This window comes from Colius striatus, chromosome 1 (genome assembly GCF_028858725.1).
Source record: "Colius striatus isolate bColStr4 chromosome 1, bColStr4.1.hap1, whole genome shotgun sequence".
Lineage (NCBI taxonomy): Eukaryota > Metazoa > Chordata > Aves > Coliiformes > Coliidae > Colius > Colius striatus.
The window spans coordinates 159,106,917-159,134,166 of NC_084759.1; the positions used below are offsets into that span (position 1 = coordinate 159,106,917).

The 27,250-nt window shown below is 40.4% G+C and overlaps 2 protein-coding genes across 3 annotated transcripts in view; one reads left to right on the plus strand and one right to left on the minus strand.

Annotated features, from left to right (window-relative positions):
* Positions 1-665, minus strand: part of VEZT (vezatin, adherens junctions transmembrane protein) — a 58,609-nt gene extending 57,944 nt beyond the window's left edge. For both annotated transcript variants that reach the window (XM_062015392.1, XM_062015383.1), the window contains exon 1: positions 538-665. In XM_062015392.1, coding sequence (XP_061871376.1) covers positions 538-573 — 36 coding nt within the window. In that variant the 5' untranslated portion in view covers positions 574-665. The remainder of the gene's footprint in view (positions 1-537) is intronic.
* A 261-nt stretch (positions 666-926) lies between these two features.
* Positions 927-27,250, plus strand: part of FGD6 (FYVE, RhoGEF and PH domain containing 6) — a 71,958-nt gene continuing 45,634 nt past the window's right edge. The window contains exons 1-2 of the mRNA XM_062015413.1: positions 927-1,020; positions 11,265-13,701. Coding sequence (XP_061871397.1) covers positions 1,008-1,020; positions 11,265-13,701 — 2,450 coding nt within the window. The 5' untranslated portion in view covers positions 927-1,007. The remainder of the gene's footprint in view (positions 1,021-11,264; positions 13,702-27,250) is intronic.

Genomic DNA, 27,250 nt, shown 5'->3' on the forward strand with positions numbered 1-27,250 from the left:
CTGACACGCACCGCGCCGACACCCCGCCGGCTGTTACCCCTCCTCAGCCCCTCACAGCTCTCGAAGGCGGCTCTGAGGGAACACCTGCCGACACCGACCTCCCGAGTCCTCTCACCGGGACCGAAACGTGGGGCCAGCCGCCGACCCGCCGCACAAAGGATGGCCCCTTCGCCGACTGAGCCCTCCCCAGCCCGGCTCTCTCTCCCGCTCGCAGTCCCGCCCTCGGCCTGCACGGAGGGGCGCGGCGCGACGCCAGTGCCCAGACTGCTCGGGGCCGCGAGACACTGCACGCCGTCCCGCCGAGCACCACCCCGACCTGCCGGTCCCGCCGCTGCCATTGCCGTTGCCGCCCTCCCCCGCCCGCCGCCGACTGCCCGCGGCAAAGAGCTGCCCACGGCCGGGCCCCACGCCCGCCTCACGCTCAACGGTCACCGCGGGCCGCCCGGCACACGCCGCCCCCGGGGACTGCGGCGCAACGCCCCAGCGAGGGGCGGAGAGACACGGGCCCAACCCGCCCCGGGTCGCCCCCGCGCCCACCTCAAACACCACTTCTTCGTCAAACTCCGGTGTCATCCTTCTCCGCCATGCCACCCCCTGTGGGCACTCTGGGAAACGGAGTCCGCCGCGCCGCCGGCAGCCCCTCCCCTCCTTCGCCCGACCCGGCCCTGCCTCGCGCCAGGGCGAACTACAACCCCCAAGACTCACTGCGAGCGCCGGTTTCCGGGGGCCCTGAGGGCGGGGCTGGCTGGTGGGCGGGGAGGGGGGGGAGCAAGGGGGGCGGGGGCGGGGCCAGGCGTGGGCCGGCAGGGGGCGCCGCGGGACGGCGGCGGGCGCTGGTGGCGGTCAGTCCGCCGCCGGCCGCGGGGCGTTATGCGGCGCTGGGGGGGGGCTGCTGCTGTCGCTGCTGGGTGGCGGCGCGGGGGAACAATGGGCTCCTTCTCCTCGGCCCTCAGAGGGGCCGTGGTGTAAGGGACAAGGGGGAGACGGCGCGGCGCGTGGGGAGCACCATGAGCTCCGCCGGTGAGTGCCCAGGGAAACTTTAGAGGGCGGCGGTTCCTTACCGCCCGGCGGCAGGTGGGGAGCCCGCATGCCCCCGCGGCCAGGGAGCCTCGCCTGAGTCCGTGGCGGAGCTGGGCGCCGCGGGGGCGACGACGAGGGAGGGGCGCCGCGGCCGCCCCGCGGTGCCGGCGCGGGACGGGAGCTGGAGCCGGCGCCGTGCGCCTCGTCCCGCCGGCGCCGGGCCGTTGCGCCCAGCTCTGCCCCACCGCCACGACCAGGAGTGAGGGGACGCAGCCGGGCACCCCGCTCCCACTCTGCGGACAGCCCTTCCCCAGGGTCCGCTACGAGCGTCCCGCTCCCTTCCTTTCCCCTCCGCGTGTCTGGCCTCGGGGCTGCCTCATGTCCTGTCCCGGTGCCTCGCGGGGCCCTCCCGGCTACCGGGTCTGGCAGTGGAGCGGCTTCATGCCCGGCTTCGTGCCAGGATGGGTTTTCTTGCCAACATTGCCTGACTTCGCGGAGCTGCGAAAAGTTTGTCAGTGGCAAAGCGCTGGCTTTGCTTCGGGGATATACCTGTCTTGCTCGAGTTCGTACAAGCCGGAGCCCTCCCGCAGAGGCAGGGATGATGGAAAGCGTTCACTTCTGGCCTTTCCAGCTGCTGGCTTGAACTGACCTACTTCAGTGCTTTCCTTACCTTTCCTCTCCCTTTTCTTGACCGCTGCCAATTTTATGGTTAAAAGAGCTGCAAGGCAAATTCTTGGCTTAAAAAGGATGTTTAAGGGAGTTGCTCATATTTTTTGTTTATTTGTCTTCACGGTGGTGTGCTGTTAGTACTTTTGTTCAGCCAGCTGTTATATCAGTAGATTCCTTTCTTAGCCTGCCCTAAAACGAGGAGTCTTTTCTGTCCTGAAAAGCCTTCATGTGTAATTTATGATGTATTGGGTGGAAACACAACTAATTACAGTGTAAACTTGAAGTAGCAAAGTGATTCCTGTAAAGACTGGGGTGGGAGGTGAAAAAGCAATACACAGACATCAAGCAAAACCATCAACGTATTCTTCTCAAATGTGTCAAATTATTACCGATCCGCGTTAATTGCGTTATCTGGACTCTCTGAGTTAATCAGAATTTACTGGAAAATAAAAAGCTGTTTCACACATCTTTCTGCTTCATTTAGTATATTCCCATTTTTCATAAATATAACAGAACTCATTCTGTTTAGATCTCGAAAAACATTTAATAAAGTGGGATGTCATCTCTACTTAACAGCTGCACTGTACGTTCACACTGTTCAGTAGCGCTGCTGGTAGTGCAATTCACTGTTCTTTTGAGAGTTAACCAGCTGTGCAAATAAAAGATATGTGTTAGGGGGTGCTCAAGAGCTTAGAGCTGGGCTGTTTAAATTTGCTATGGTACTTAAGTTTCACAAAGTTGTGTAGATTTTCAGCACTAAACAGTGGTTTCAGGACTTCCAGAGCTGAGGTTGTGCGACTTGAATCTGTTTTAGTTTACGTTGTGATGGTGTTTGTGGCGAAGATGAAGAGAAAGGAGTTCTAGTGAACAAAGTCACTTGGAATATAAAAGTGAAAGGGATGCTTAGGAATATTAGTAAGAAGAAAGTGGGACAGTTTAATGGAAAATGTGAATTTTGGCGAAGGATTTGAAGGGTAATGAGAGTCCTGGTGGGTAGGAAGAAGGGAGCTGTGGGTTTTGTGAAAGCTGTTGAAGAGGAGGCAAAGATTATTTTGTGTGTGATGGATTATGTGAGGATAAAAAAAATACATGGGGAACAGGTAAAACAAGATCAGAGATTCATGGTCCTGTTGACTGATAGCATCATGACAGCTTTTGACATTTCTGTTAAGGAGTTCATAGGCAGAGTATGAAAAGAGTGAGGGCTGCCAGAAGACAGTCCTGAGGGTTAATATCTCTCTGTGTTACTGCAGAATTTAGCTCCCAAAATATATAGATGTGCTTTATAAATCTATTACATAAAAACTTAGCAACTCCAATATATTAATTTCAGTCCTGCAATCTATAGGATTTGTTTCCTATGTTGAAATTAATTAAAATGTGATTTCAATAATTACTCTGATTTGTGCTAGCTTTCTGACAACTGATGATTATACAGCATTTCAGTTAAAATATTATCATCATGTGTGAAGGCTTCAGGTGGAACTTGAAATGCCTAGAAATCCCATTCTTTCTTCAGGTTATCTTGAAGCGTTTGAGTGTCTTCATCTTGTATGTCTTCTTTTAATGTACCTTTAGAACACAGCAACCTAGTACAGCATCATCAGAATGGATTTAACATTTTTAAGTAGCATTTGCAGCTCTGGGCAACCTCAGCTCATTATGCAGGACTCTTACAGGGGTACTAGGCTACTTGAAGGGACTATGGTGCAGAGAGAAATACCAAACAACTTCTGACCATGGACAGGAGTTGCAAAAGATCCAACATTGATAACCCAGTGTTAACTCCATTACAACTTGCCTTCTACCTTTCTAAATAATGCAGTGCATATTCAGTTTCTTGCTGTATATCTTTTCTAGTTCCTCTGAAAAATGGTTTCAGTTACATCTGAGTCCAGAGCTGTATGTATTTCGGTGAGAGGTGAAGGATTTATTCCATAGCTGTTGCTTAAGTATTTGAAAATGTATATGTAAATCGAGACTTTTTAGAACTAAGGAACTACAGCACTTTTAAAAAATACTTCTAGATGATTTAAAAATTACCTTACTGTAGTGATCAGCTACAGTATGTTGGTATGGTGACTTCTTATTGTATGTTGGTTCAACCTCCATTTTTTAGGTTGATATGTTGTTTTATGTTGGTTTCAACCTTCGTTTTTAGCTCTTCTCCTCTCATTGCTTTCTCATATACCACATATTTGTGTGCGATGCTGATGAATGCGCATTTACTCATTTTCTGCTTGGAACTATTGTGCTGTCTTCAAGTATGCACTGTGCCTTTAAAAGGGAAAAAAAAAGCACAGCTATTGACAATTATTATTTCTGGCTTGAGGAAACAGTCCTTATATGTGACTCTATACAGCTTATTTAATGTGGGCAGAATATATAGCTTAGACTTGAAATCTGATTTGACAACAATGAAAAACATGTAGTGTATTTTAATGTCAAAAATGTAATACAAAGAGGAAAAAAAAACATAGCAGGAGCAGAATAAACAAAATCAACATGACTTTTTCAATCAGACTTCATTGCTTTGAAAGATTTAAAAAATGAGGCCTACAGGGTTTAATGTCCCTTTAACCCTCTAACATGTCAAGTCTCATTAGAGTTACTCAGCTATATCTCTGCATGTGATCTTAAAAGGTTGTTTATTCATTTCTTGTCCTTACTGTACAGTTATCCCCAACTTTCCTGTTTTATTTCAACAAGTCATGGAACAACCTGAGGTCTTGAAATTAATTGTTTTCCTTTTGCAGTTTGTTTAGGATGTTTTCAAAAACTGTAGTGGCTTGGAAATCATCCTTTTCCCTTGTCTTTTAAAAGCTACATGTATTATCTCCTGGGATTTTATAGCTCATTCCTTTTTGTTTTGTTTTCTTTTGAGCATTGTGACACCTGAGCAAATCAGAGCCTCTGCATAATGAGAAAATAAATACACGTTTGCTGAACAGAAATTAATGATCTCAGAGTACTTTTTTGAGGTGCTTACCTGATGAAACTTTCTTTCTGAAACTGAAAGCAAAGCAATGGAACTGAAAAGTCAAGTGAGTGATTAAAACTTAAGTTGCTGGAGAATGGAAGCAGCTCTGCAAATTTCTCTGTGCAGTGTACTAACTGCTGTTGTAATAGTCTTTGAGTGTATCTAAAACATATAGTAATAATTATATCTCTCTCCCTACATGCTCTTTAAAAGATGGGTTGGCTTACTTGTTTTGTATCTGTTAGTTCTGGTGTTTTATGCTAAAAGTAGTCCTGGGAACAGTAAATTGGTTGTTGGAGTGACCTCTTCCTTCATGTACAAAAGAACAGCAGCACACTGATCCTTGGTAGATACCTTCTGGGCATCATATTATATCAATATATAGCCTACAGATGGGATTTCTTAATTCTGAGAATACAGTACGTGTAAACACAGTGCCATGAGAGAGGCGATATCTACATTTGCAGTTGGCCAGCTGCTAAGTTGTACCAGTTTCAAGCTCTTTCCTTTTCTCTTCCTAGTACATGTGAAATAGATATGTGAAGTAGTATGTGAAATAGATTTCACCCTGTAGGTGAAAAGCGATAAACTACCCTGTATACAGTGTGGTAAGAGTATATCTATGGCCAGTTTCTATAAAGTAGCTGACTTAGTAAACTCACACCTCAGCTTACACCGTAGTAACTTGATGATGCACCCATGCCTTAAGTATAGGTCTAGCAGCTCTCAAAATATTATGTCATGCTAATTAATTGTTTTACTCTTTTGTGGTTGAAAAAAGAATATTGCTTTAGGGTGAGTTGCAGCATCCTGCCATGGAGATACCTTTTGGGTGGCTACAGACACAGGAAACACTGAATGTGGGAAAACAGGCCTCTATTCATGTGGAGCATTGCAAGGAGAGGAATATAAAGTTGTGTTAGCACAACAGTATCCAGAGCCATTAATCCAGAACCATTTTTCCCTGTTTCTTGGACAGATTCAAAGGAACATAACTTGTTCTTTTTTTCTTCCCAAATGTATAAGCTGTTAATGTAGTCTCAAAAGTATGGCTGTAAAGAAAATCTAGAAACATGTTTCTTTAGTAACAGTAGGCTTTCTTACAGAGTAGGTAGTGCCATTAATTTTTTTTTTTTTGCCTCAATTCAACTTCATATCTGTTCTTTTGTCTCTATACCTATTTCAAGATAACAAGAGATAGACATTTGAGGAGAAGATTTAAAGCTGTGTAGCAGTAGTGCTTAAGACCATTCTGTCTTACTGTCTTTCCCGTTTGTTCATGATACTGCATATGCACGTGAGTATTTTAAAGTGAGATCCTTCTCAATTTCCAAATCCTGACATCTGAAGAATAGGAATGGACACTTTTAAGTCAAAACATTCAGAGCGGAAGTTACTTCAGGGTGTTCTCATTGTCCTATAGAAAAAACTTGCATGCGTTCCTGTCCAGTCTTCTAGTCAAGCAGAAATGAGTGTTGCTCACAGAGGATCTTAACGAGATGAGAATGGGTGTTGCTTTTTCCTCAGCACATTGGAGGAGCTAATTCACCAGAGGGATGAAAGTCAGTTCTCTGTGCTGTGACTTAAAGTCAGAGATATGCATTGACCTGCATAGGTGGTGCTAATGGCTATGGCTTTTTAGAAAAATTATGCCTTTTTAAAGTTATTGGGTATGTTGGTATTTTTAAGCATCTAGTTTTGTTTTGGTTTGGTTTTTGGTTTGGTTTTTTTTTCCTCAGCATTGAATACAGTGTTGACTGTTCCTAGATGTGCAGTAGATTTCCTGTTGGTGATGGCAGCTTTGTTAGTCACTTTATTTCTGCATTTTTTCTTTGCCTAGTCAAGCAGGTCAGAGGATGTCTCTGACTGTTTCTCTGGCTCCTAATCATTTAATCTGTTTATGCAAATAAAACTTTATTTCTGCTCTCACATTTGTGATTTTTTTACTGCTAGTAAATACTAGTCTGGGTACAGGGATCCTCTTGAGAGATGGAGTAAGATTGGAGAAGCAACAGGAGAAATCAGTGGTTCTAATCTCTTGAGTAAGACGAGACAGAGTCATAAAATTGTTCAGTTTGGAGAAGACTTTTAAGATCATCAAGTCCAATTGTTAACCTAGCACTGCCATGTCCACCACTAAACCGTGTCACTCAGCGCCACATCTACCCGCCCTTTCAGTACCTTCAGGGATGATGACTCAACTGCTCCCCTGGGCAGCCTGTGCTAGTGCTCAACAATCCTGTTGGTGAAGAATTTTTTCCTGATACCCAATCTAAACCTCCCCTGGCACAACTTGAGGCCATTTCCTCTAGTCTTATCACGTTACTTGGGAAAAGAGACTGAACTTCACTTTGCTACGACCTCCTTTCAAGTACTTGTAGAGATGGATAAAAGTTTCCCCTCAGCCTTGTTTTCTCCAGACTAAAAATCCCAGCTCCCTCAGCTGCTTCTTAGAAGAGTTGTTCTTCAGATCCTTCACAAGCTTTGTTGCCTGTCTCTGGTCACACTCCAGGACCTCATTGTCCTTCTTGTAGTTAGGGGCCTAAAACTGAACACATTACCAATGCCAAGTGCAGGAGGGCAATCGCTTTCCTGGTCCTGCGGGACACCTTGTTTCTGATACACACTCAGATGCTGTTGGCCACCTTGGCACATTGATGACTCGTATTCATCTGCCTGGCAACCAACACCTCCAGGTCCTTTTTTTCCAGGCAGCTTTCCAGCCATTCATCCCCAAGCCTGTAGCGTTGCATGGGGATTGTTGTGACCCAAGTGGAGGACCTGGAACTTGGCCTTGTTGAACCTCATACAATTGGCCTCAGCCCATTGATCCCACCTGTCCAGATCCCCTTGCATTCAACGTCCCATCCAAAATTTCCGCTGAAACTTCTGCACGTCTTGTGGCTCCACCACAACCCTAGGTGAGATAATTCTGTAGTTAATTATCCTTTGGGTTGAATATTAATGTAAAATATTTGTTTCCAGTTTCAACTTGTCAGACTTCAGTGGTCAGCTACAGGATCTCATCATGTGTGGGTTTTCTTTTTTTTTCTCCCCTGGTTAGAGAGCCATCTGTTATCAAAAGTCTTTCATATGTGGATAAGTATATATACTGTTGCCATCTCAGTTCTTAAATCCATGGTTAAATTAAGCAGGATGAGCTTTCTTGGGATTTGAGGCATGATTTTTAGACCTTGGATATTTCTGTAGTTATTACTTGCATTCATTCCAAGTTTTCATCTGAGAATGCCAGAAGGTGACATAGCATGTCACTAACAGTCTGGCAGGTGCTGTGAACAGAAATATTTTCAGCTTCCTTCCTCTTTTTATATTTACCTCACTGTAATCTGGAGGATTATTTACTGCTTAGCTGCAGACCTGCATGGAGCTCTTAGAAAATATCTAGCTACAATGATTTCCAAGTTCTCTTCAGTTTTTATTCTCCTAAGCATACCTAAGCATCTCTATTCTTAGGTGAACAGTTCTGTGTGGCACCAGGAAGAAGCCCATTGTCCAAAGAACTCACCACCTCATGCATTTGTTATGTAATGTTTCCTTGATTATATTTATTTTTTTTTGCTAGAGAGGCTTGCTTATGCTTGTTGTTTAACAAAAAGTCATTCTCATATGACTTCCAGTCATTGCTTTCACCTTTATATATAACACTTGCCTCCTACTTAGTTTTCATTCTGTTGAGGATGGGAATTTATCTCTTTTAAAGCACTGTGTTATGTAGAACTGGTTTTTATCCACACACAATGAATTAAATTAGTTTATAGTCAACTGAACTTCGATTCTTGATTTCTAGTCAGTATCTAATATACTTTTACCCTTGACTGACTTCTGTGATTTTTAATTTTTTTTTTTTCCCTAAGAAGTTCATCACTTGTATTTTTCAGAAACATCAGGATATTTTGTTGAGAAAAACTCCTGGTATGCATTCCCTTCCTGGAGTCTTTCCTCTCGCGTCATATTTCTGTTTGAAAGAGCTCTTCATCACATTCCTTTCTAATTGAGCAGTTGACTGCAGATCTTTATTGATATCGAGACTGTAATGTGTCTGTTAATACATTGACCCGTATCCACTCTAGATGAAGTGAGCAATCACTTTAAAGCAGATAGTGGTGTCTTTATTATACCATGCTACTTGCTGTCTGTCCCAGTGTTTTTTAACGTTGAAGTAATTTGAAAAATTCTGATAGGGTTCAGAAATAGCATTGAATTGCATTTCTTATCAGAAGTGAATTTTTCTCGCTTTCTTTGTTATCAAGGGTTCTGCTGTTGGCATATGAACAACTGGTTTGTTTTCTTTGCATCCCTTTACTTTTTCATGTTCTAGTTTTGATTCTTATATTCAGGTAATGGTATAATATCATAACTTCTGAGTGTCCTCCCTAATAAATACTAGTTGAAACTCCTATAGAGTAATCTAGTTTGATTGCTATCCAAAATGTTAGGCAGTCTTACTATACAGACGGAGAATCTTCTAGGGTTTATGGACTTCAATTTGTGGAGTGGGACAAGTAATCCACAGGAAATCACTTACCTTGCCAGTATTTAATGTCTTGTATCTTTTGCAGTCTGTCTGTCTCATTTGGGCATCGAGAATGATTCCCAAACAGTTTCTCCTCCTGTTTTCAGGGAGTGTTAATAACTTAATAAGTATTATTGAACATGGCCCAGGTCTACTACTGTGTTGTGTTCTGGTTTCTGCAGTCGTAAACAGGCTCCTTTATTGCCATCGCTTCGTTCTCCAGCTAAATAGGCAGTTGCCTTGTCTGAAAGTGAGTTACAACTCTCTTCTGCTCTTCAGGATCAATAGTTGACCATCCAAAGGATTATTTTTTTTTTCCTAGCAAACTATTGACTCTTCATTCTGTGGGAAACCTGTCTTTGGACAGGAAGCAGAAGGTGCTATGACCTTTTCAGTAGCTGGTTGTTGGGTCACTGTTGGCTGTCATCAGTGGCTGTAGGGAGATGTACCTCTTTAAAGAAATTCTGCCTTCCCTCTTGCAACATGTCTCAAAAATTGTCTCTGCCATTGAGTTTACCTATTTCCTAATATAATTGCAGAAGGGACAGCTATCCTAAGTGTAAGTGGAATCAGTCTGAATGCCATTTAATGATTCATGTCCTATAAAAACATGGTTTTCCTCTTTCTATAGTAGAGATATTGTTTCTGGCTGGCTGCTTAGAGCAATGGCTTAGTGTTTGGGAAATGCTTTCAACTGAGGGCATCTGCTTTCGGGTTCCTTGTTTTGTTCTTTTTTAACCATCTAGGTTTGTTTCAAACAAACAAAACCCAAATTGGAAACAGAAGAAAACCCAAGCTTGAAACTTTATTATTTATTTATCAGCTAGAGATTAAGATAGGGTTGCACATCAATAACAACGGTGAAAAAAAACAACCCACAGTTCAGAGTATAACAAATTGCTGGCTTACCACATCTCTTTGCATGTGAAACACAAATTAACGTGTTTTCTTGAGAGTTTTACTGAACATGTATATGACTTCCTGAAGGTATACCAAAGTAGTATTCAAAACAAAGGTAATAAATTCAGAGATAATATGTTAAACAACAGAATGAGAACCTTGTTTACTTTATAAATGCGTTGCGTATGTCAAAAATCACTCAAAACACTTAAAAATCTAAAATTACTGCAGCATATGGAAACAAATTGGGCATAAATGATCTCCTACAATGTTAAAATGTTTTGGGCATACCTTAAAAAAAACCAACCATAAAAAACCAAACCCCAAACCACCCAAAAACAACAACATGATCAACACTTCATAATCTCTAAATTCCTCATGTGCTCCCTTTCCTGTTGATCACTCTCCCCAGGGTTTGTCATCTTGTGCTGTCAAGTAGGTCATAAGTCATGACTGTTTCTAGGTCAGACAGTGACATGTTAGGAAGAGTAATTTTATAAGATGCATGGAAATAGTATTTTTACAGTAGGAAAGTACTGATTTGCTACAAATTACTGCATTAACTTCATGGATTAATTTCACTGGACTGATGGTAGTGACATTCCAGTTCTGCAGACGGTATGGTAGTCCATCTCAATATTCTCTCAATAAAAGAGGAAGTGAAATGGGAACTTTAGGTTACATGTACCCAAAGGTGATAAGGAATGGGATTAAACTGTCCTGGTAGTTACCCTAGCTGTTCTGTCATCTTCATGGCTTATTATACTTGAGGCACTTAACATATATGCACCATTTTAAACAGTATTGTAATAAATCAGACTGCAAAACCAGGCTAATCCACTCTGTTTTCATTAGCAACATACTTGAGTATCTGAGCAAGGACATACACTTTCATAAAGTTAAAACAGTTTTTTAAAAATCAAGTTATCCTTGAAGACTTTTTGTACCATTTCTTCATTGTGTCAGTTACAGCAGAGAAAGGCAACTAGTGAAAAAAAAGATGGTAGGGAAGGGAGGCATGCTTTTAAGAGAAAAATGTGCACATACACACATTGAGATCTTGTAGATTGTATCATTTCAATGTTATAAATCTTCTAACAATACTGTAGTGCAGGCTATGGGCAGATGGTAACTAATGTCTTTGTTTTCCATCCTTCCTAGAAATTAAGAAGCCACCAGTGGCCCCCAAACCAAAATTTGTGGTAGGACACAAGGCAGCACCTCCGCCGGTTGCACCAAAGCCTGATGTCGTACTTTCTGGTGTTATACAAGCAGCAAGGAAAACCAAGCCGGCAATTGCACCGAAACCAAAGGTTCTCAAGAGCTCATCCATTCCTGAAGTTAAACCTCCGTCATCTACACGAAAAAGCACAAAAAGTTTTGAGGAGCACAGGGGAGATTCTTCTCAAACACTAGACCACTTGAACTATAAAAATGAAGCCTCGGAAGGGAGTATGGGTAACACAGCATATATTCTACCAATATCATCTTGCAAATTTGAATGCCTTCATAAACTTGGAAATGGGGAGAGCACCTGTAAAACTCAGATCATTTTTGGGCACTTTGAAAACTTGGAGAACATCAAACTTGGTGAAAAAAACACACTAGCTCTGGGGAATAGTCACAATGAAAAACTGCCAAATAGAAATCAGGTCATTTTGAAAGCCAGCATTTTGGAAGAGAAACTTAAGGATGTTCTAACTCACAGTGCATTGCCTAACAGCAGTCCTGTGAGGCGCAGGTGTGCAGACAAAATTGACAAAGGGAATGGCAGCAGTTCCAAGAATGACGTTAACATAGAGTTTATGGAACTTGTACAGTCTTCATCATCTTCCAAGGTGGCTAAAGGAAAGCGACAAAATAATGGTAAGCTCACTGCTGATGAGTTTAAGGTGTCTGAAATTTGTCCTGGTTTGACTGAAAATAACCACGGTTGCTCTTGCTCATTAGACCAGGAAGTCCTGGAAAATGAAAATTTCAGTAGCAGTAGTACATTATCAAGTGAAACAAATATGAAAGCAGATGCTGATAAAACTTGCTCAAAAACATCTTCAGTCCTGAGCTCAAAAGTGCTTCCTGTCCCTAAGCCAAGAAAACCACGTGCTGCATGTCTAGTCCGTCAGGATGGCATAGACACCACAGGAGAAGGAACAAAAGAACCATCTAATTCAGAGAAAGATTCATGTGGGCTTGTGGACCAAAGCTTTAAAAAGCCAGCAAAGATTAATATCCTTGGTCAAAGTGTTTGTTATAACAATAATACGGAAGTGCTTTGTCCTGAAAAATATGAAGTCACTGAAAACAATGCAGACATAATGCATCAAGTGAAAAACCCTGAAGTTGAAGAATCAACTTCACTAAATATTTTGCCTCAGTTGCCACACAAAACTTCTGATTTAGTGGAAAGTGTTGAATGTTCCTTAGATGCAGACCGTAACTTAGTCAACTCCATGGATGAGATATCAAATGATACCAGTATGCTTGATGCTGTGGACAAAAGGACTAACTTTGTCAGATGTGATGCTTTGTCCATGAGTTTGCCAAAGCAACTCAAATTAACTAGCAGTCAACACTCATCTGTGTCCAGTAACCTCCATGTTTCCCCGCAAAAATTGGAAGATAAAGACATTAAAATAAAGGATGAAAGTTCTCCGAAAATCGTTCCTAAGAAACCACAGAGGCACAGCCTTCCAGCTGCTGGCCTGCTGAAAAAAGCGGCATCAGCAGAGCTTGTGGAGAAAAGTTCTTACACCTCCAGTGAGAACAAACCAAACAGCGTTCTGGAAGGGTCTCACTTTACGCATCCACCAGCCAAGGAACAAGGTGCGCTGTCATCCTGTGACATACCCAAACGTTCCTCAGAGAAACCAGTCTGGAAGTTACCTCATCCTATTCTTCCATTTTCAGGAAATTCTGAATCATTAAAAACTGCTAACATTAGTGCCAGCTTCAACCACTTGACTGTTGTGACAAAGCCTAGGGCTAAATCTCTCTCTTCTGTGGAATTGGAAAGGACAGACAAGCCTTGCAAAGACCATCAGAAGAAAAATACCTTGAAAAAGTTTCTCAACATGAAACTGTCTGTTTGCTTAATGAAAAGTGACTTCCAAAAATTTCTGTCTAAAGGCAGCCAGTCAATGGACAGTGCTATTGCCAACGTTTCTACGGGGAATGGGTATGGAAGTGGTAACAATCGGAATATAGCATCTGTAGGCAACGAAAGGAAAGCCAAATCTGCCAAGGCACATTCCATAGAAACAGGTAGTTCGATGTTACAGAAAAAGAGGCAGAGAAACAGAAGTCAATCTGAGATGCAAACTAACCAAAGGCTGGAGTCTTTAGATGGGCATGTCTTTTCAGGAGAGAATTTGTCACAAACACATTTGAATTCTATAACCAGCACTTATGCTCCAGAGTATGAGAACGTGCGTCACTATGAGGAAATACCCGAGTATGAGAATTTGCCTTTTGCTATGGGTGCTAGGAGAAATCTCTGTTTTGAATGGCAGAACTCCAGCAGCGTGGAAGACCAGAGTCCTGGTTTCTATGAGGTTGATGAGCCTTGTGAAGCTACAAGCAGGCCCTTGAGACTTGGCAGGTAAAATAAAGAGAAAATGGAAGTTAAACAGCTCCATTGTAACTTTGTTGTAAACATGTTTATATGATAACTAGAGAGGCTGTACTCCTGTTAAATGTCAGCAAGACAGTCGGTGTATATCTTTTTATGTGCTTTTGCTGTTTTGAAAACTGTTTGTACTTGGTGAAGAATCAAGAGGAAAAGTAAGCTGGGTATTCCTCATACATGATCAAAATCTGGGAAACTAGTGTATGTTAAATCACATCAGATACAGTCATATGTTTGTATGTAAGAATACTTAGATGGGGAGTAATGACCTTTACCGCAGTCTCATAATGAACTTGAATAAGCAAGGTTTGTAAGGGGATGAATATATTTTTAGATCAGCTGATAAAGCTGGGAAAAGCAGACAAGCTTTTGGATATGCAAATTCTTCATCAGATCTTGAAAGATTTTCAGGAGTAACAAATGATATTGCCTCTCTCTAAAGGTGATGAGTCTTCTGCATCTCCCAGCAAAGGTAGTAGTGGTACGTGAGTTCTGTGTGACTCAAATGGAGTATTACTGAAAGATGGGGTTTGATGACTTTGCTGGTTGGTGCAGTGTTTTATTGTCTCAGGAGGTGGTGTACACAGTTAATATCAACAGATTCCAAAAGGGATTAAACTGATAGATATGTCCAAAAAAGATGATAACTGGAATAGGCAGGACTGGATTTTTTAATATCTGTAACATTGGGACTATGGGTGCTAGGAAGAGGAGTGGGCCACAGATAGTGGCCAGGCTTGTATGTTCTTCCTGAATAGCATTGCTTACTGTGTCTATCAGAGTGTGGCAATAGAGGAAGCATTGTTTTGACGCAATACAGTATCATTTAACTTCTTAACTGAAAGCTTATCAGTTGGTCTAATGAGCAAGAAGGATTGTAATGAAATATGCAGCCTGTATGTTTCATAGTCCCCAGCAAACTTCTGTACACTGAGAATATATGCATAGTGACATGGATAAATGAGCTAGCTAACAGTCAAATTTAATTTCATTTTTCATTAAGCTTCCTTTAGTTTTGGATGTGTGTGTAGCAAACAATCTAATGAATCTGAGAGATGGCCATTCTTTAGGGATGTGGGCCTTCATATAGAAGGAGACAGATCTTTGAAGTGGCATCCTTTGTTAGTAATTATTTACAGACTTGATGTTCTTGACATTGGACTGTTTGATGGAAAGCATGAACCTTTATCACGGAAAGCAGGATTTCTGGTTATAGGCTTAGTATTGGTGTATTAATTCATGTTGTTGTTGAAGATGTTTCTTGTTTACAGTAGGGTATTACTTGGTTTTGTCTTTGGTATATTTTAAGTTCCTGACTGTGCTTTTAAAAAAAATCTAATCTTTGGGTACCTTTCAGGGATTTCAACATGCTCTCTTGGTATTCCCTTGATTTGGTTTGCCCAAGAAGAGTCGGAGAAAAATAAGGATATCTTAAATGTGTTTATGTGATCTATTTTGATTTGTGTTGCAGTTCCGGATCCAGATGAATGTTTGTCTTTGCTTTAGAAAAAGACAGTTTTGCTGTCTGAAGCATGGTAGACATGAGACCGCAGTTGCTCCTTGAGTGAAATTCTGTAGTTTTCTTACCTGGCTGACTGTATGACATTTATGGTTATCTCCTTTCCATACAAACCTTCCCCAGTACCCTTGGCAGCTTAGGGGTTGAAGCAATTTCTTGCACCTTGGCACATCTGCACCTGTACCTGCTCCCTAATCTGGGTGTTCTTGGTATAACTGGGCTTGTGTTGTGTTTTTCTTTAAAAAGTACACATAGAAAACCATAACCAAAGCCCTTTTATATAGTGTTTATTTTAAACTAAATTCCATAGTTAAAGACTACTTAGGGAACAATTAATGCATGCAGTTATTTCAGTAGATCTCAGGGAACAAAAAAGTCCCTAGGAGAAAAAAGGGGACACAATGGGGCAGTGTTCACCTGACCTGGATCAGCTGCTGCTGGCAGTGCCAGGTACAGATGTTCATTTTGGCTCTGGCTTGCAAGAGCGTGGAGCCAGGTAGGCAGCTTCTGCAGTTTTTCCATCCATTGTTATCTCAAATCCTTTGAAGCTCTTTTATCAATGTCATCTTACCTTTTCTACATAGTTCTTTAAGAGCCTTTTATCAGTTTCCTGGGCTGGATGGTATTATAAAACCAATTAGAGAAACAACGCTGATGGTACTGAAATAATTACCACTCACATTTTCCCCAGCCTGTCAGAACATGCACTTAGCTCTTTTTCATAGATCATGGCACATAAAACTCCTGTAATGCACTGCTAATGGGGATTTCTAAGCAAATTGGTTTACGATTAAAGCCAACATACAAATGAGATTGTTCTTCTGAGAAAGATTGCCTATGCTTCTAGCGGTAGTAGCACATATGCAGTATATTAGGTCTGAAGGCCAGGTTTGCCATTACCAGAAGAGTTTGGTGGCGTCTTTACCCCATGTTCCATTCCTTTCTGGAGGAAGAAATATCATTTTTGTAATGTACCCAGCATTTGGTGATTACTCAGAAATTTCCTTCTTGTCCCATCTAGTGAAACCAGTATGCTTTAGCGGAGAGTGGTACTAGCTTCTGACACTGTTGTCCTGACTTCAAATGTCTTACTGAATTCAGATACATTTTGTTTGGTTGCGCCTTCCCACAGTATTTAAATGCAAATGGCTGGCCCGGGTAATCAATGATGGGTATCAGCTGTCTCTTACCACTTGATTTCTGAGTTAGTTGATCTCAGCCTCCCTTCTGCTGAAGATGGGGCTGGCTTTGAAGAGAAAAGAACCAGGGTTTTCATATGGTGTGTGAACCACTGAGGTGGGACAGATTTTCCTGGTAGGAGGCTGATGGGGTTTGCCTGTCCTTAGTTCAGGGGAATATTTTCAGTAAAGGGTAGTGACAGTACTTTGAGAGCAGATAATCCGTGGTTTGTTTCCACTATAGAAAAAAAGAAGTATCTTGAAACATTTTTTTAAGGATTGCTTATTTTATCCTAGTCTACCCATCTGACACCATTTTAAGATGTATCATTAAGATGAACATGTTGTTATGAGGACTCTGTAAATAAAGCCAGTGGAAAATAAATGTTGTGGGATAGAAAACAAAGTGTTAAATGTAAGAAGTCTTAAATATTATTATGTAGTTGTAGATAACAAAAGGGAAAGCAGCTCTTTGAGTTTTACCTCACTAAAGTGAGGTAAAAACTCGGTGCTGCTGGTCCCACCACAATTCATTTAAATGTTGTCAGAGACTAGTTACTCTAATGGTTTGGTTTCAAGGAAACACCGTTAAAAAAACAAACAAACAAAAAGCCTCCTAAGGAAAGAGAGATATTTCTGCAGTGGTTATTCTCTTTTTAGTGACAAACCTTTGTTCTGAGGACAGCCAAATCCTCCTTAAAATTAAAAGTAAAATTGAGCGTACATTTGTCCAGTAATCTAAAGATGCAAAAGGACAATGAACATCCCTTGAAACAGCTGTCATGCTGTTGAAAACAGAAACTTAAACTTTTCTGGATCTTGTGGACTTTCTTTTGGTTGATTTTATGTTGTTCTAGGCAAGAGAATTATACTTTGAATTGAGTGAGTCTGCTTCACACTTCAGGGACTAGCATACTGTGTTTACTGGCTACTTTTGACAACATTCTTTCAAGATGTTGCAAATGTACATGACCACTAATTGATTTTGACAAAATTTGTAGCTGTGTTATTGTGTTTCCAGCTAGGATTTTTCCTTTGGAAAGGGCTGGAGGAGTGGGAGGGTGGTACTGTGTGACAACAGTCCTTTGAGCTCTTAATATTGGTTTAATTAAATACTGCTTCTTATTTTCCCCACTCCTGCTGATTTAGAATAACCTATTGGTTTTCCAGAAATGAGCATCTCAATGCAAAATCTAAGTTTTGTTTTCCGGACTAAATTCTGCTTTGGTGACTGAGTCCCCAGAGGTTAAGTGTCCATGAAAGCCTTCCTGAAATACTGAATTTAGTATTGAAATCTGTGTGGTTAAGCAATTTGCTTTGAAATGTATTATTCTTTGATGTACTGAACTTTGTTAGGGTTGAGACATGCTTCTGATGAGAAATATTGCACTAGATAAATGTGGTGTTGTTTAGGGATCAGCTGTGTTAGGGCAGGGTTTGTTTTGCAATTGGAGAACTACTATACAAAAACATTTCATGAGAAAGATTACATTAATAAAATACTGCAGGGTCTAAAAAGTATTTAAAAACATTTTTCAAGCACTTAAAATGAGACTTGAAATCACAAAATACATTTTAGGTATCAAAGGTATTACATTAAACCCCACATTTTTTGTCCTGAATTTTATTGAAGGGTACAATTCCATGATAAGGAGAGGCCATACGTGTAGATCTTTTTGGGATTTCAGCTGCTTCTTAAAGATGATAATGGATGAAGAAGGCAGGTTCCTTTTCCTCCGTCAACTCTGCAGTCTTCTCCAGTGCTTCCATCTGGCTTTTGCCACCCTTAGATGTATGTTAAGTTCTTTCTCTGCAATTGTGCTTCAGGTTTTAATGAAATGGCTTTGAAAATATGCCATTCAAGTTTCCTATCAGGCTTTGTTATCTTCGGTCATGACTTTCTTTTTGTATTCTGCTTCCTTGAGCCTGCTTTTTTCTGTTCCCCTCCCTACCTTGCTTTCTCACGTACATGTAATGCAGCTGGTAGGCTTCTGCCAACTCCAAGGGCTTGTCAGTAAAGAGTGAGTCAGATTACTCGGATCTCCACTTCCCATTCCCCATGAGGCTGAATGCAAAGCCTCTCTGGCAGTCCCAACTCTGGTGCTCAGGAACAGGGAATGCACAAAGCAATTCTTGGCTACCAGACATGAGGAATACACTGTCTTGCTGACTTCATACATTTTGCTTTTATGGATAAGCATATGGAGTGTTTTGATTATCTTTTCTTTCCTTGCAAGAATCTTGATGCAAGTCAGTGTCTCCATGGTTTACTTTTCCAGTAAAAGGAGAATTTTTTCTTAGTGTTGGTGAGGCTTTCTGTCATACAGCTTTATATTAAGTCTGCTCTACAGCCTGAAATGGACTAAGATATGGACTCTGGGAAAATATTCTAAAGCAATCTGCGAGAAGTACACCAATCATTCTCTGGCACCTCCTTCTTTAAAAAAAAAAAAAATATGAACTTTTTTGCTTTAAAAGAATCTTTACATATTCTCACCCAAATGTGTTTGAGATTTGTTCATTTCATCTGTTTTGATGTTGGGAAAAATTCTGAAATCTGATGCTTTTGCTCTCCAATGAAGGAGAGAAAGGAGTTGGCTCCTAATACTGAGTTCATTATTCTAGTATACAATCCAGTCAAAAGAATTGAAAGGTCTTATGAAATGAAAACAGTTGTGAAGATCTCAGAGACTGTAATGAAAGAAAAGTTTTGTCTTTGGTATTTCTTCTGGTAAAGAAGAAGAAAAGAAGAGATGAGTGAAGTGGGTTGACATAGACACAGCACATAGATAAACCTTGAGTAGAGTTGGAGGTGCAATACTGAGAGACAGTTTATCGGATGGTATTACAAGTGCTACATAAAAATAAACGTGGTTCAAGTTCTTGGCATTATTTTTCTACCAAGTGTAGTTGAGGCAGGATGTGCTTGTGATTATGAGCAGGAACAAGCTGACAGTGGCAACAAGACCAGTGCTGCTGTGGTGCGCTGCCTGGCTGCTCAGTGCGTTGCTCAGCTGCTCTCTCAAAGAGAGCAGTCTTGGACAATCTAGAAAGTTACATCACAGTACCTTTGGAGTACATGCAGTCCATACATGTTAAAAGTGTTTACCCCATTTTGAGGGTAAATAGCGCTATCCTTTGTTTCTTACTGAAGAAGTGCTCACCACAGATGGCAAAAGTGTCCTAACTGTGCTCTTCCCATTGATCCCACTGGTACAATACAAGGATGTCCTCGTCCTTCCTCCCAGTGACGTTGCTTCAGCTCAGCATGTCAGCTCTTGCCTTCAGCAAAAGACATAAGTGTGATGTGGGGGAGTCTGAATTAAGCAGAGCAGCACACAAAAATCCTGAGTCCTTTATGCTGCTTCCTAACCTCCCCATTTGTGGATAACAGGAACTTGGGTGTCATGACTTTCATAAATTAACCTCTAGTGCTTAATCTTTTTCTTTCCTCTTTTGTTCCATGTTTGCTTTTTTCCTTATTTTGGCATTCTTTGTATGTATTTCCTTTTCCTTAAGATGGGGGAGGCTAAGTGAACGTTGCATATGTGTCACTGTTGGCCTTTCTCCCCCGCCTCCAACAGTTCTCTCTATCTCTTCTTGCCAACAGTGGTCTAAATTGCAGGTTAACAAAATGTAGCTCCAGAGAGTATCTCAGATGTAGAATGCAGAGTCAAATGTGACATGAGAATTGATGAAAGACCTATTTATATGCTCAACAACAGCCTTTTCCTGTGAGTTATTTTCAGCATTGGCTCAGGAAATGTGCTTGTGAAGCTCCTTGGTACTCCAGTTTGTGTGGTGATATTTTAACCGCAGCAAGGTCTAATGTAATTGTGTATATAAAACAGTAAGATTTTTGGGGCTATAAAATAAATGTTGTGAAAGAAAGCAATCAAAATATTAACTTCAGTTTTTATTTAAATGCCAACAATGATGATAATACACATCATTTACCTAACACTTATATTTGATCCCGTTAAAGATGTTTTACTGGACAGACTTACAAAACCATGTGACCATGTTATTTCAATGCACTAGACAAAATTTAGGTTAAGGAATGCAGGTTTTATTTTTAGATGCTAGAATCCAAGAAGTTAAAAGTATTAAATTTATACAAGTTTTAATTTTTCCTTAAAATATCTTTGTGCTAATGAAAAACTGTGCCACTTAAGCAGAAGACTAAAAAATCTCCAAGATGTATGTAAATACATAAAAGGAGCTTTTATCAAAACTACTGTCTTGGTAGCTGCTACCTGAGCCTTAGAATTGTAGGGGTTGGCTCAGTAATTTCAACTGTGCAGAATTCAGTTGTTTTTTCTGTTTTTTTGTGGGTTTTTTTCCTGGTGGTGTGCTCCTGAGGGGTTAAATGCTCTGTATTGATTTTGAGATGAGCCAAAAAGTTTAGAAAAAGTGTCTGAATCCCATTCATCTAATCTGTGCACAAGATTAGAGGAAGAGAGAGCACAAATCCAGTCTTGCAAGCAGCTCAGTTACTCTTTACAGCTAGTCTGTGTTGGTCTCAAGCAAACTATTTTATCCTCTGTTTTCCAGCAGACTACCCAGGAAACTGCGTCAGCTCCCATGCATTCAAACAGTTGTGTATTTAAGAGTTAAGTCACTCTATGTCTTATTTTAGATCTAAGTCACCACCTTTTGAGTACTCTGCTACTTAGCTGTCTTTTGTTATTTTCTAGGGATCAAGTATATGCAAAACGAAGTGCAATAGGTTGTATGTTATTTCTGAATTGACGGAGTGACTTCTTGAAGAGAGATATTGCAGTCCTGATTTTAGGTATAAAGTCACTTAGAACTCATAAAAGTAACAATAAGTCCAATACAGAAGATGTTTAGAGCCTTGTATTTACTCTGATTTTAGTGGAGTAGAGGCTAGAATGTTATGATAGCTCTGGCAAGGTAAAATAAATTTTCTTTTAAGTGGGTATTGAGGTTTAGTTCTCACTTGATCTAAGTTTTCCTTTTGCTATTTGATGTGTTTGGTTTGATATTTTGTCACATTTTTATTACGGTTTTCCAGAAGTTATTCAGTGTGTGCTGGATTGGTCTTGTGGATTTTCTTTTTTTTTATTTGTGTATGTGTAACTGCAAAGTAAACTTATTTTTCTTCTGATCCTGCTGTCCTTTCCCAATTAATGTTTTCCCATTAGGGTCTGTTTTGTTAATTGAGATAAGTTAGAGTATCAGGTCCTGATTGTAAATGTGTTCTGTATTTTGGTGGTCCTGTTTTATATTGTTTATCACATCTAATGCCAGGAGTTTTTTCCAAAAGCCTTGTCCATGAGCATTGCAGCTCTCCCTGTGAGACATGAATTAATGACAAGGCAAGGCAAAAAGCTGTGAATTCTGCAGAGTTCCATCTTTACTTATCCTGGGAGGCAGTAATCCCTCACAGCTTTGGGTGGTGACGGGAAGAACTGATGGCAGTGACTCCTTCCCCTGTACAAGTTTCCAGGCAAGGGTTTAATTCCCTGCTGCAGTGTTTCACTTCCCTGCGCCAATGCTTGAGACCATCTGCTGTATCCTCTTTGATTATACTCTGCTACATAGGCATAACCACCTTTGGGCACTTTTGCTGGGGCCACCCCTCAGAGGCAGGGCAACATAACAGTCTTTCCTGTTTGCCACGATGGCAGCTGTGCCACACTGCTTAGGAGCTGAACTGGCCCACACTGGGCACCCACTTTCTTGAAGGCTTTTAAAACTGAGACCCCCTTTTTTTGTTTAAAGAAAAAAAAATATGGCTTTTCTATGGTGAGTATGGAAACATCTGAAGCATGTGTGTGTGTTTATGTTAAACTTTGCAAGGGACTGAGGAATTGTCAACAAATGGTCTCCCTGAACATTGCTCATGTGAGCATGGAGAGCGGTCCTTGGCGGGAGCTCCTGCTTTCAAACTGAAGCTAAATATGGACATAATCTGAAAGCTGTTTGCACCTCTTTTAGGCAATGCTTTTTCAAGTGTTTGCACGACTATATTGATCATAGGGTGCCTGAAGTAGGGTAACTGACAGAATGGATTGCTTTAAAAAGGTACAGAATTTATTAAGTGTGAAACATATGACAAATGCCTTGCTTATTTTTTGCTTGGAATGTGAGCCAGATATATTTTTCTCCTCTTGTTGAGGAAAGAAATAAGTACTGTCTTGGCTTGAGGATAACAAATGCTAAACTCTGTGCTGCTGGCTGCAAATACTAGGATAATGTGGATCCAGCAAGTCAGGTGTTGCATGCAGTAAGCAACATGCTCAGCCAAGTATAGAAGGAGTTACCAGTGGCATGATCTAACAGGCTAAATGCAGTGGCAACTCTGCATTATTTGTGATATTCTCCCTGCCCAGAAAACCCAGGTGCAGCAAAGGTAAAGACCAGGACAAAAGAAGGTTCTTGGCATTTCTCTTGGCAGCAGCAAACTCCCAGCATTCCCACCTGGCCTGTCTCTGCAGCCAGCCGTTTGCCTCAGAGGCAGCAGATAGCTTTCGAAGTACAAGCAGCTCAGAATCAAAAGCCGTTTCAAACAGGTTGTTTTGAGCTGCTCTTTTGACAAAGTATCATTATGGTCAAGGGTCCTGACTTCCTGTTAAAAATGTAGACATTTAAACGTGCTTATAATACATATTGTTTAAAATAATGCTGTTTCAATTCTTGAAATCTTTAAATTGCAATTTGAAAAAGTAACCTGCACAAAATATTTTCAATTTCACTTACTCAGCTGGATGGAGGTTGTTTCTGTTTTCTAGCTGGGCAGTGTTTCTTGGGGAGTGTTTCTGATTGTAACAGTGTCCTTAAAGTTCTGTAACCAGCCCAATCTCTGTGTAACACAACAGTTGTGGTACAAGTAATCATGGATTCATTGATCTAGTTTGTTTGCCTCTTGTTTTGTGATACTTTTGTTTTTTAAAGACTGTTGTAGAGGTCTATTTCGTTTGTTGGCCATGTCACCTATGAAAGATAGCTCACAAGAAAATCTAATGAATCTCACAGGCACATTCTGTTCAGGTAGTCTTAAGAATGTAAATAAAACAGAGATCAAGATTAACTGCCTGTCATGTTCCTCAGTATCAGACCAAGAAAAAACCTTAGTCCGTTGCCCTTTCTTTTTGTTATTAGTCCTAATAATACAAAGAACTTACTAAAATAATCATAGAATCATAGAATGGTAGGAGTTGGAAGGGACCTTTAGAGATCATCTAGTCCAACACCCCTGCAGAAAAATGAATGGCATAACTTTAATGTTGTCATGTAAAATCTTATTTGAGAGGACATGTTGCTATCTCGCTCTTGCTGTGCAAAAGAACCATTTTTGGCATGGTAGTTGAAGCCCAAGCAGCTTGGCTGCAACAGGGCAACCAATCCCCAGTGCTGGCAGCCAAGTCAGCACTGCAAAAACCACAGCAGTATCCATCAGCCTTTCTCACACTTTGCACTACACCTAGAGAGGAGAGACATGAACACAGCTTCAGCTCTTTCCATCTGTGCGTCTGTCATTAAACAAGGGGTGACTGGTGCTGTAGAGATACTCAGATAAGTAAACCACAGGGTTCAGGCTGCATTTCATCTTGATTTGCTGCTTAATGGTCTGATATGCCTGAAGGAAATGAAAAACAAAGGGATACAAAGAGGACAATGAAGGGGGATTTTTTTAGCTATAATGGTGGACAGTCAATCATTGTTCAGAGACTCTGAATTTTAAATGATGAGGTGAATATGATGAGTTAGGGTTCAGGTGCATCTGGAATGATATGGAGTTCAGCTTTCTGGTTTCCACTCTAGTTTGCAAAAGACAATGTATGCTCATGTTGGCTTCTTTGGGATGGTCGCAGAGCAGAGGTATTGCAGCAAAATGTAACTCATCCTAGAAGTGCATTAATTGATGCCTTAATTAATCTTGCTGGTCACAAATGCCATCATATATTTTCTTAAAGCTTCCATAGGAGCTCACTGGTGATATTGATGAGTACTCTTTATTATCTTTGTCCTTTGCCAAGAATGCTTTATTTCTTGAACTGATTTCCTCTTTTTCAAAAGGCAGTAAATAAATATTAAAGACATTGATCTGTCTTAAAAAAAACATCAAAAGGAAGTTCACAAAACAAAATCAAGGAATTATTAACCAAGCAATAATTTCCCTTTTGCTTTTGCTTTCCAAGAGCGTCTGCGGTTGTTTTGAGCACTCAAATCAGATAATTGCTTCCTAAAGTGTTTTGGGATCCTAACTTGATTTCTACATTTACAGCCCTTCTTTCTACTTCAAAAGAGAAATTCTGAATTTAGATAAGACCTAACAGAAAAGATGCCCTAAGACTTTTCCTCCCCTTTTTTTCGTTCTTCTTTTAAGTCTTTTATCTTTGGGGTTTCCCAGAAAAGTACAACTAAAATCCATTGAGGGAAGTGGTCGGTGAGACACACTGCCTTATTACAATTTTTGCAAGTATGAAGCACTACGAAAAAAATATAACAGTCATCAATTATTGCCTCCACAGAGAGCCAATGTACTCTTAGGTCTTTAAAAAAAAAGCATCTATACATGCCTTAAGTATTGAAATTGATAGCAGCAACTTTTCATATTAAAAGATGAAAATGGATGAACACCAATAGTAATTGTTGCCTCTCTGGAGGAAAGAGAGATGCAAGCAGCTGTAAAAGGATGTGAAATGCTGTAACAGTACAAAAAGAAATTAAGATGAAATATTGTAGTGGGGTATGCTTATTGGTGCTCTGATATTTTGGTGTCTCTTTTTTAGTTGAGGAGGAACTTCAGTTTCTGTAGTTTTGCATGTTGAAGACCTCCTTTTAAAATAAACAAACGCTGCACCCACAAAAATATGCAATGAAATACTGGAGGAAGAAACAGAAGGATAAAGATGATGGAACACTTCTACAAAAAGCAAAGTAGAATGGATGCTCCTTTTAAAATAACAGAAGGATGATCAGAGAAGAATTTTGCAAAGTGTTGTGTGAAGGTTCTGTTCATTCAGCATTCCTACATATTTTTGATTATTTACTGGAAGTAGGAAAAAAACCATATAAAAATAATGAAGATCACAAGGAGGTGTGTATAAAGCAGCAGTATGGATTAATCTATTTTAATAAATACTTTGGAGCTGTGGAGACTTGCTTGTTAGTAGTTATGGTGATGCTGACACTTGAAGTAATTCCAGTATACTGTAAAATACATAAAGTTTGGGCATTCCATGGCAAAGAATCTCTGAGTCATCTCAGTCAAGCTTAAAATACTATTCATCTTCTAAATGAATTGGGAACTGAGACTGAAATGTTAATTATGACTTCAGCCTATGGTGTCTTATACAGTGTCTAAATCGACAGTGAATCCTCAGGTGTTTTTGAAGCTTCTCTAATAATATAAGCTAGTCTGAACTAGTTTTGGTCTTCTTTTGAAGACAATAAGAGATTTTTATACTGATTAGGATTTCTTTTTCTGACTGTAATAGCTTGATGTCAGTTCTTAGGTTTTGACAGTTTATCTTGGTGTATAGGACTGTCTCTTTGTTTCATTTTACTATCACATTAGTAAAGTACAGCACCGTGTATATGCTTCATCCCATAAACTGCTTATTCTGAAGCAAACTAATGATCCGTTCATTTTATGTGTCAAATAAGAAAGCCCCACATCTATATTTAGATAACTTATTCACAAGATACAGCAACATATTCTTACTCAGTGGGCAGCACAGTGAGTTGGCAGTGACGGTGTTTCACATGACTGATAATGCAGAAGTTTCTCTTCATAGTGTTGGGGGTAGGACAAAGAATCGTGATGAAGAGGGAGCAAGGGAACAAGATAGAGATAGTTCACAGTATCCCCAAAATATCTACCAGAAGAGCTACTTAGAAATAACCATTACTGCATGCTTGTGGTATTTTGGAAAAGAGGAACTGATACGTGGTAGAAAATATTCAGTTTATTTAAAGGTTTATTGCTATTTCCAAACTCATTTAAAGGCTACATGGGATTTCACTTTGTCCAGAGATAACTTTAAGAGAACTATATATACAGTTACTTTACAGATGACTTCAGAGGTAAAAGTACAGAAAGAGTAATTAGTAAATACAAAACTGCTTTCTGTTTTGACAGAGAAGATATAGTTTTAATGATGGAAAGTTAAGGCATAAGGTACAAGGAGGGTCACAAGTTCTCCAGCACAAGGCTGATACAGTGACTTGGCCACCATTTTCTCTGAAGATGCTACAACCACAGATACCACCAGGAGTGTATCTACCTATGGCTACAGTATTGCATCCTATCCCTGATCTGGTAGCTTGTTTGATTCTGGAAAATGGTTGGATGTGGACTGACTTTTTTAATCATTAATCATCTGATTCTTTAAAAGAAAAAAATACACAAAGAAGAAAAGACAAAAAAAGAACCTCAAGAAAATGCTTCAGGTGGAAGAATCTGAGGGCTATGTTAGTATGTGAGCTGAGTAAATACAGGATGAAGACATATAGGGATTACTGTGAGGTGCTTTGACTAGTGGGACAGATATTGTAGGCAAAAATTAGTAGGTGCATGCACACCACAAAGTGGTTTGCATGCATGAAAGGCATGAGAAGGAACTTGCTGCTTAAACATTGATGATTCATGGCAGGGGGAAAAAAAAGGCACCTGATGAGTGGCTCTCATTTGTGGACACTTACTAAACATCCTAAACCATTGGTAGTTAATTATGAAAAAAAATGGTAGGTCTTTTTTTTACACTGAAACTTTCTCTTAGATAAGCCAATTACTCTTTCATCTAGAAAACTCTTCATCCAACACAGACCAACTAGTTTGATCTTCCTCCTT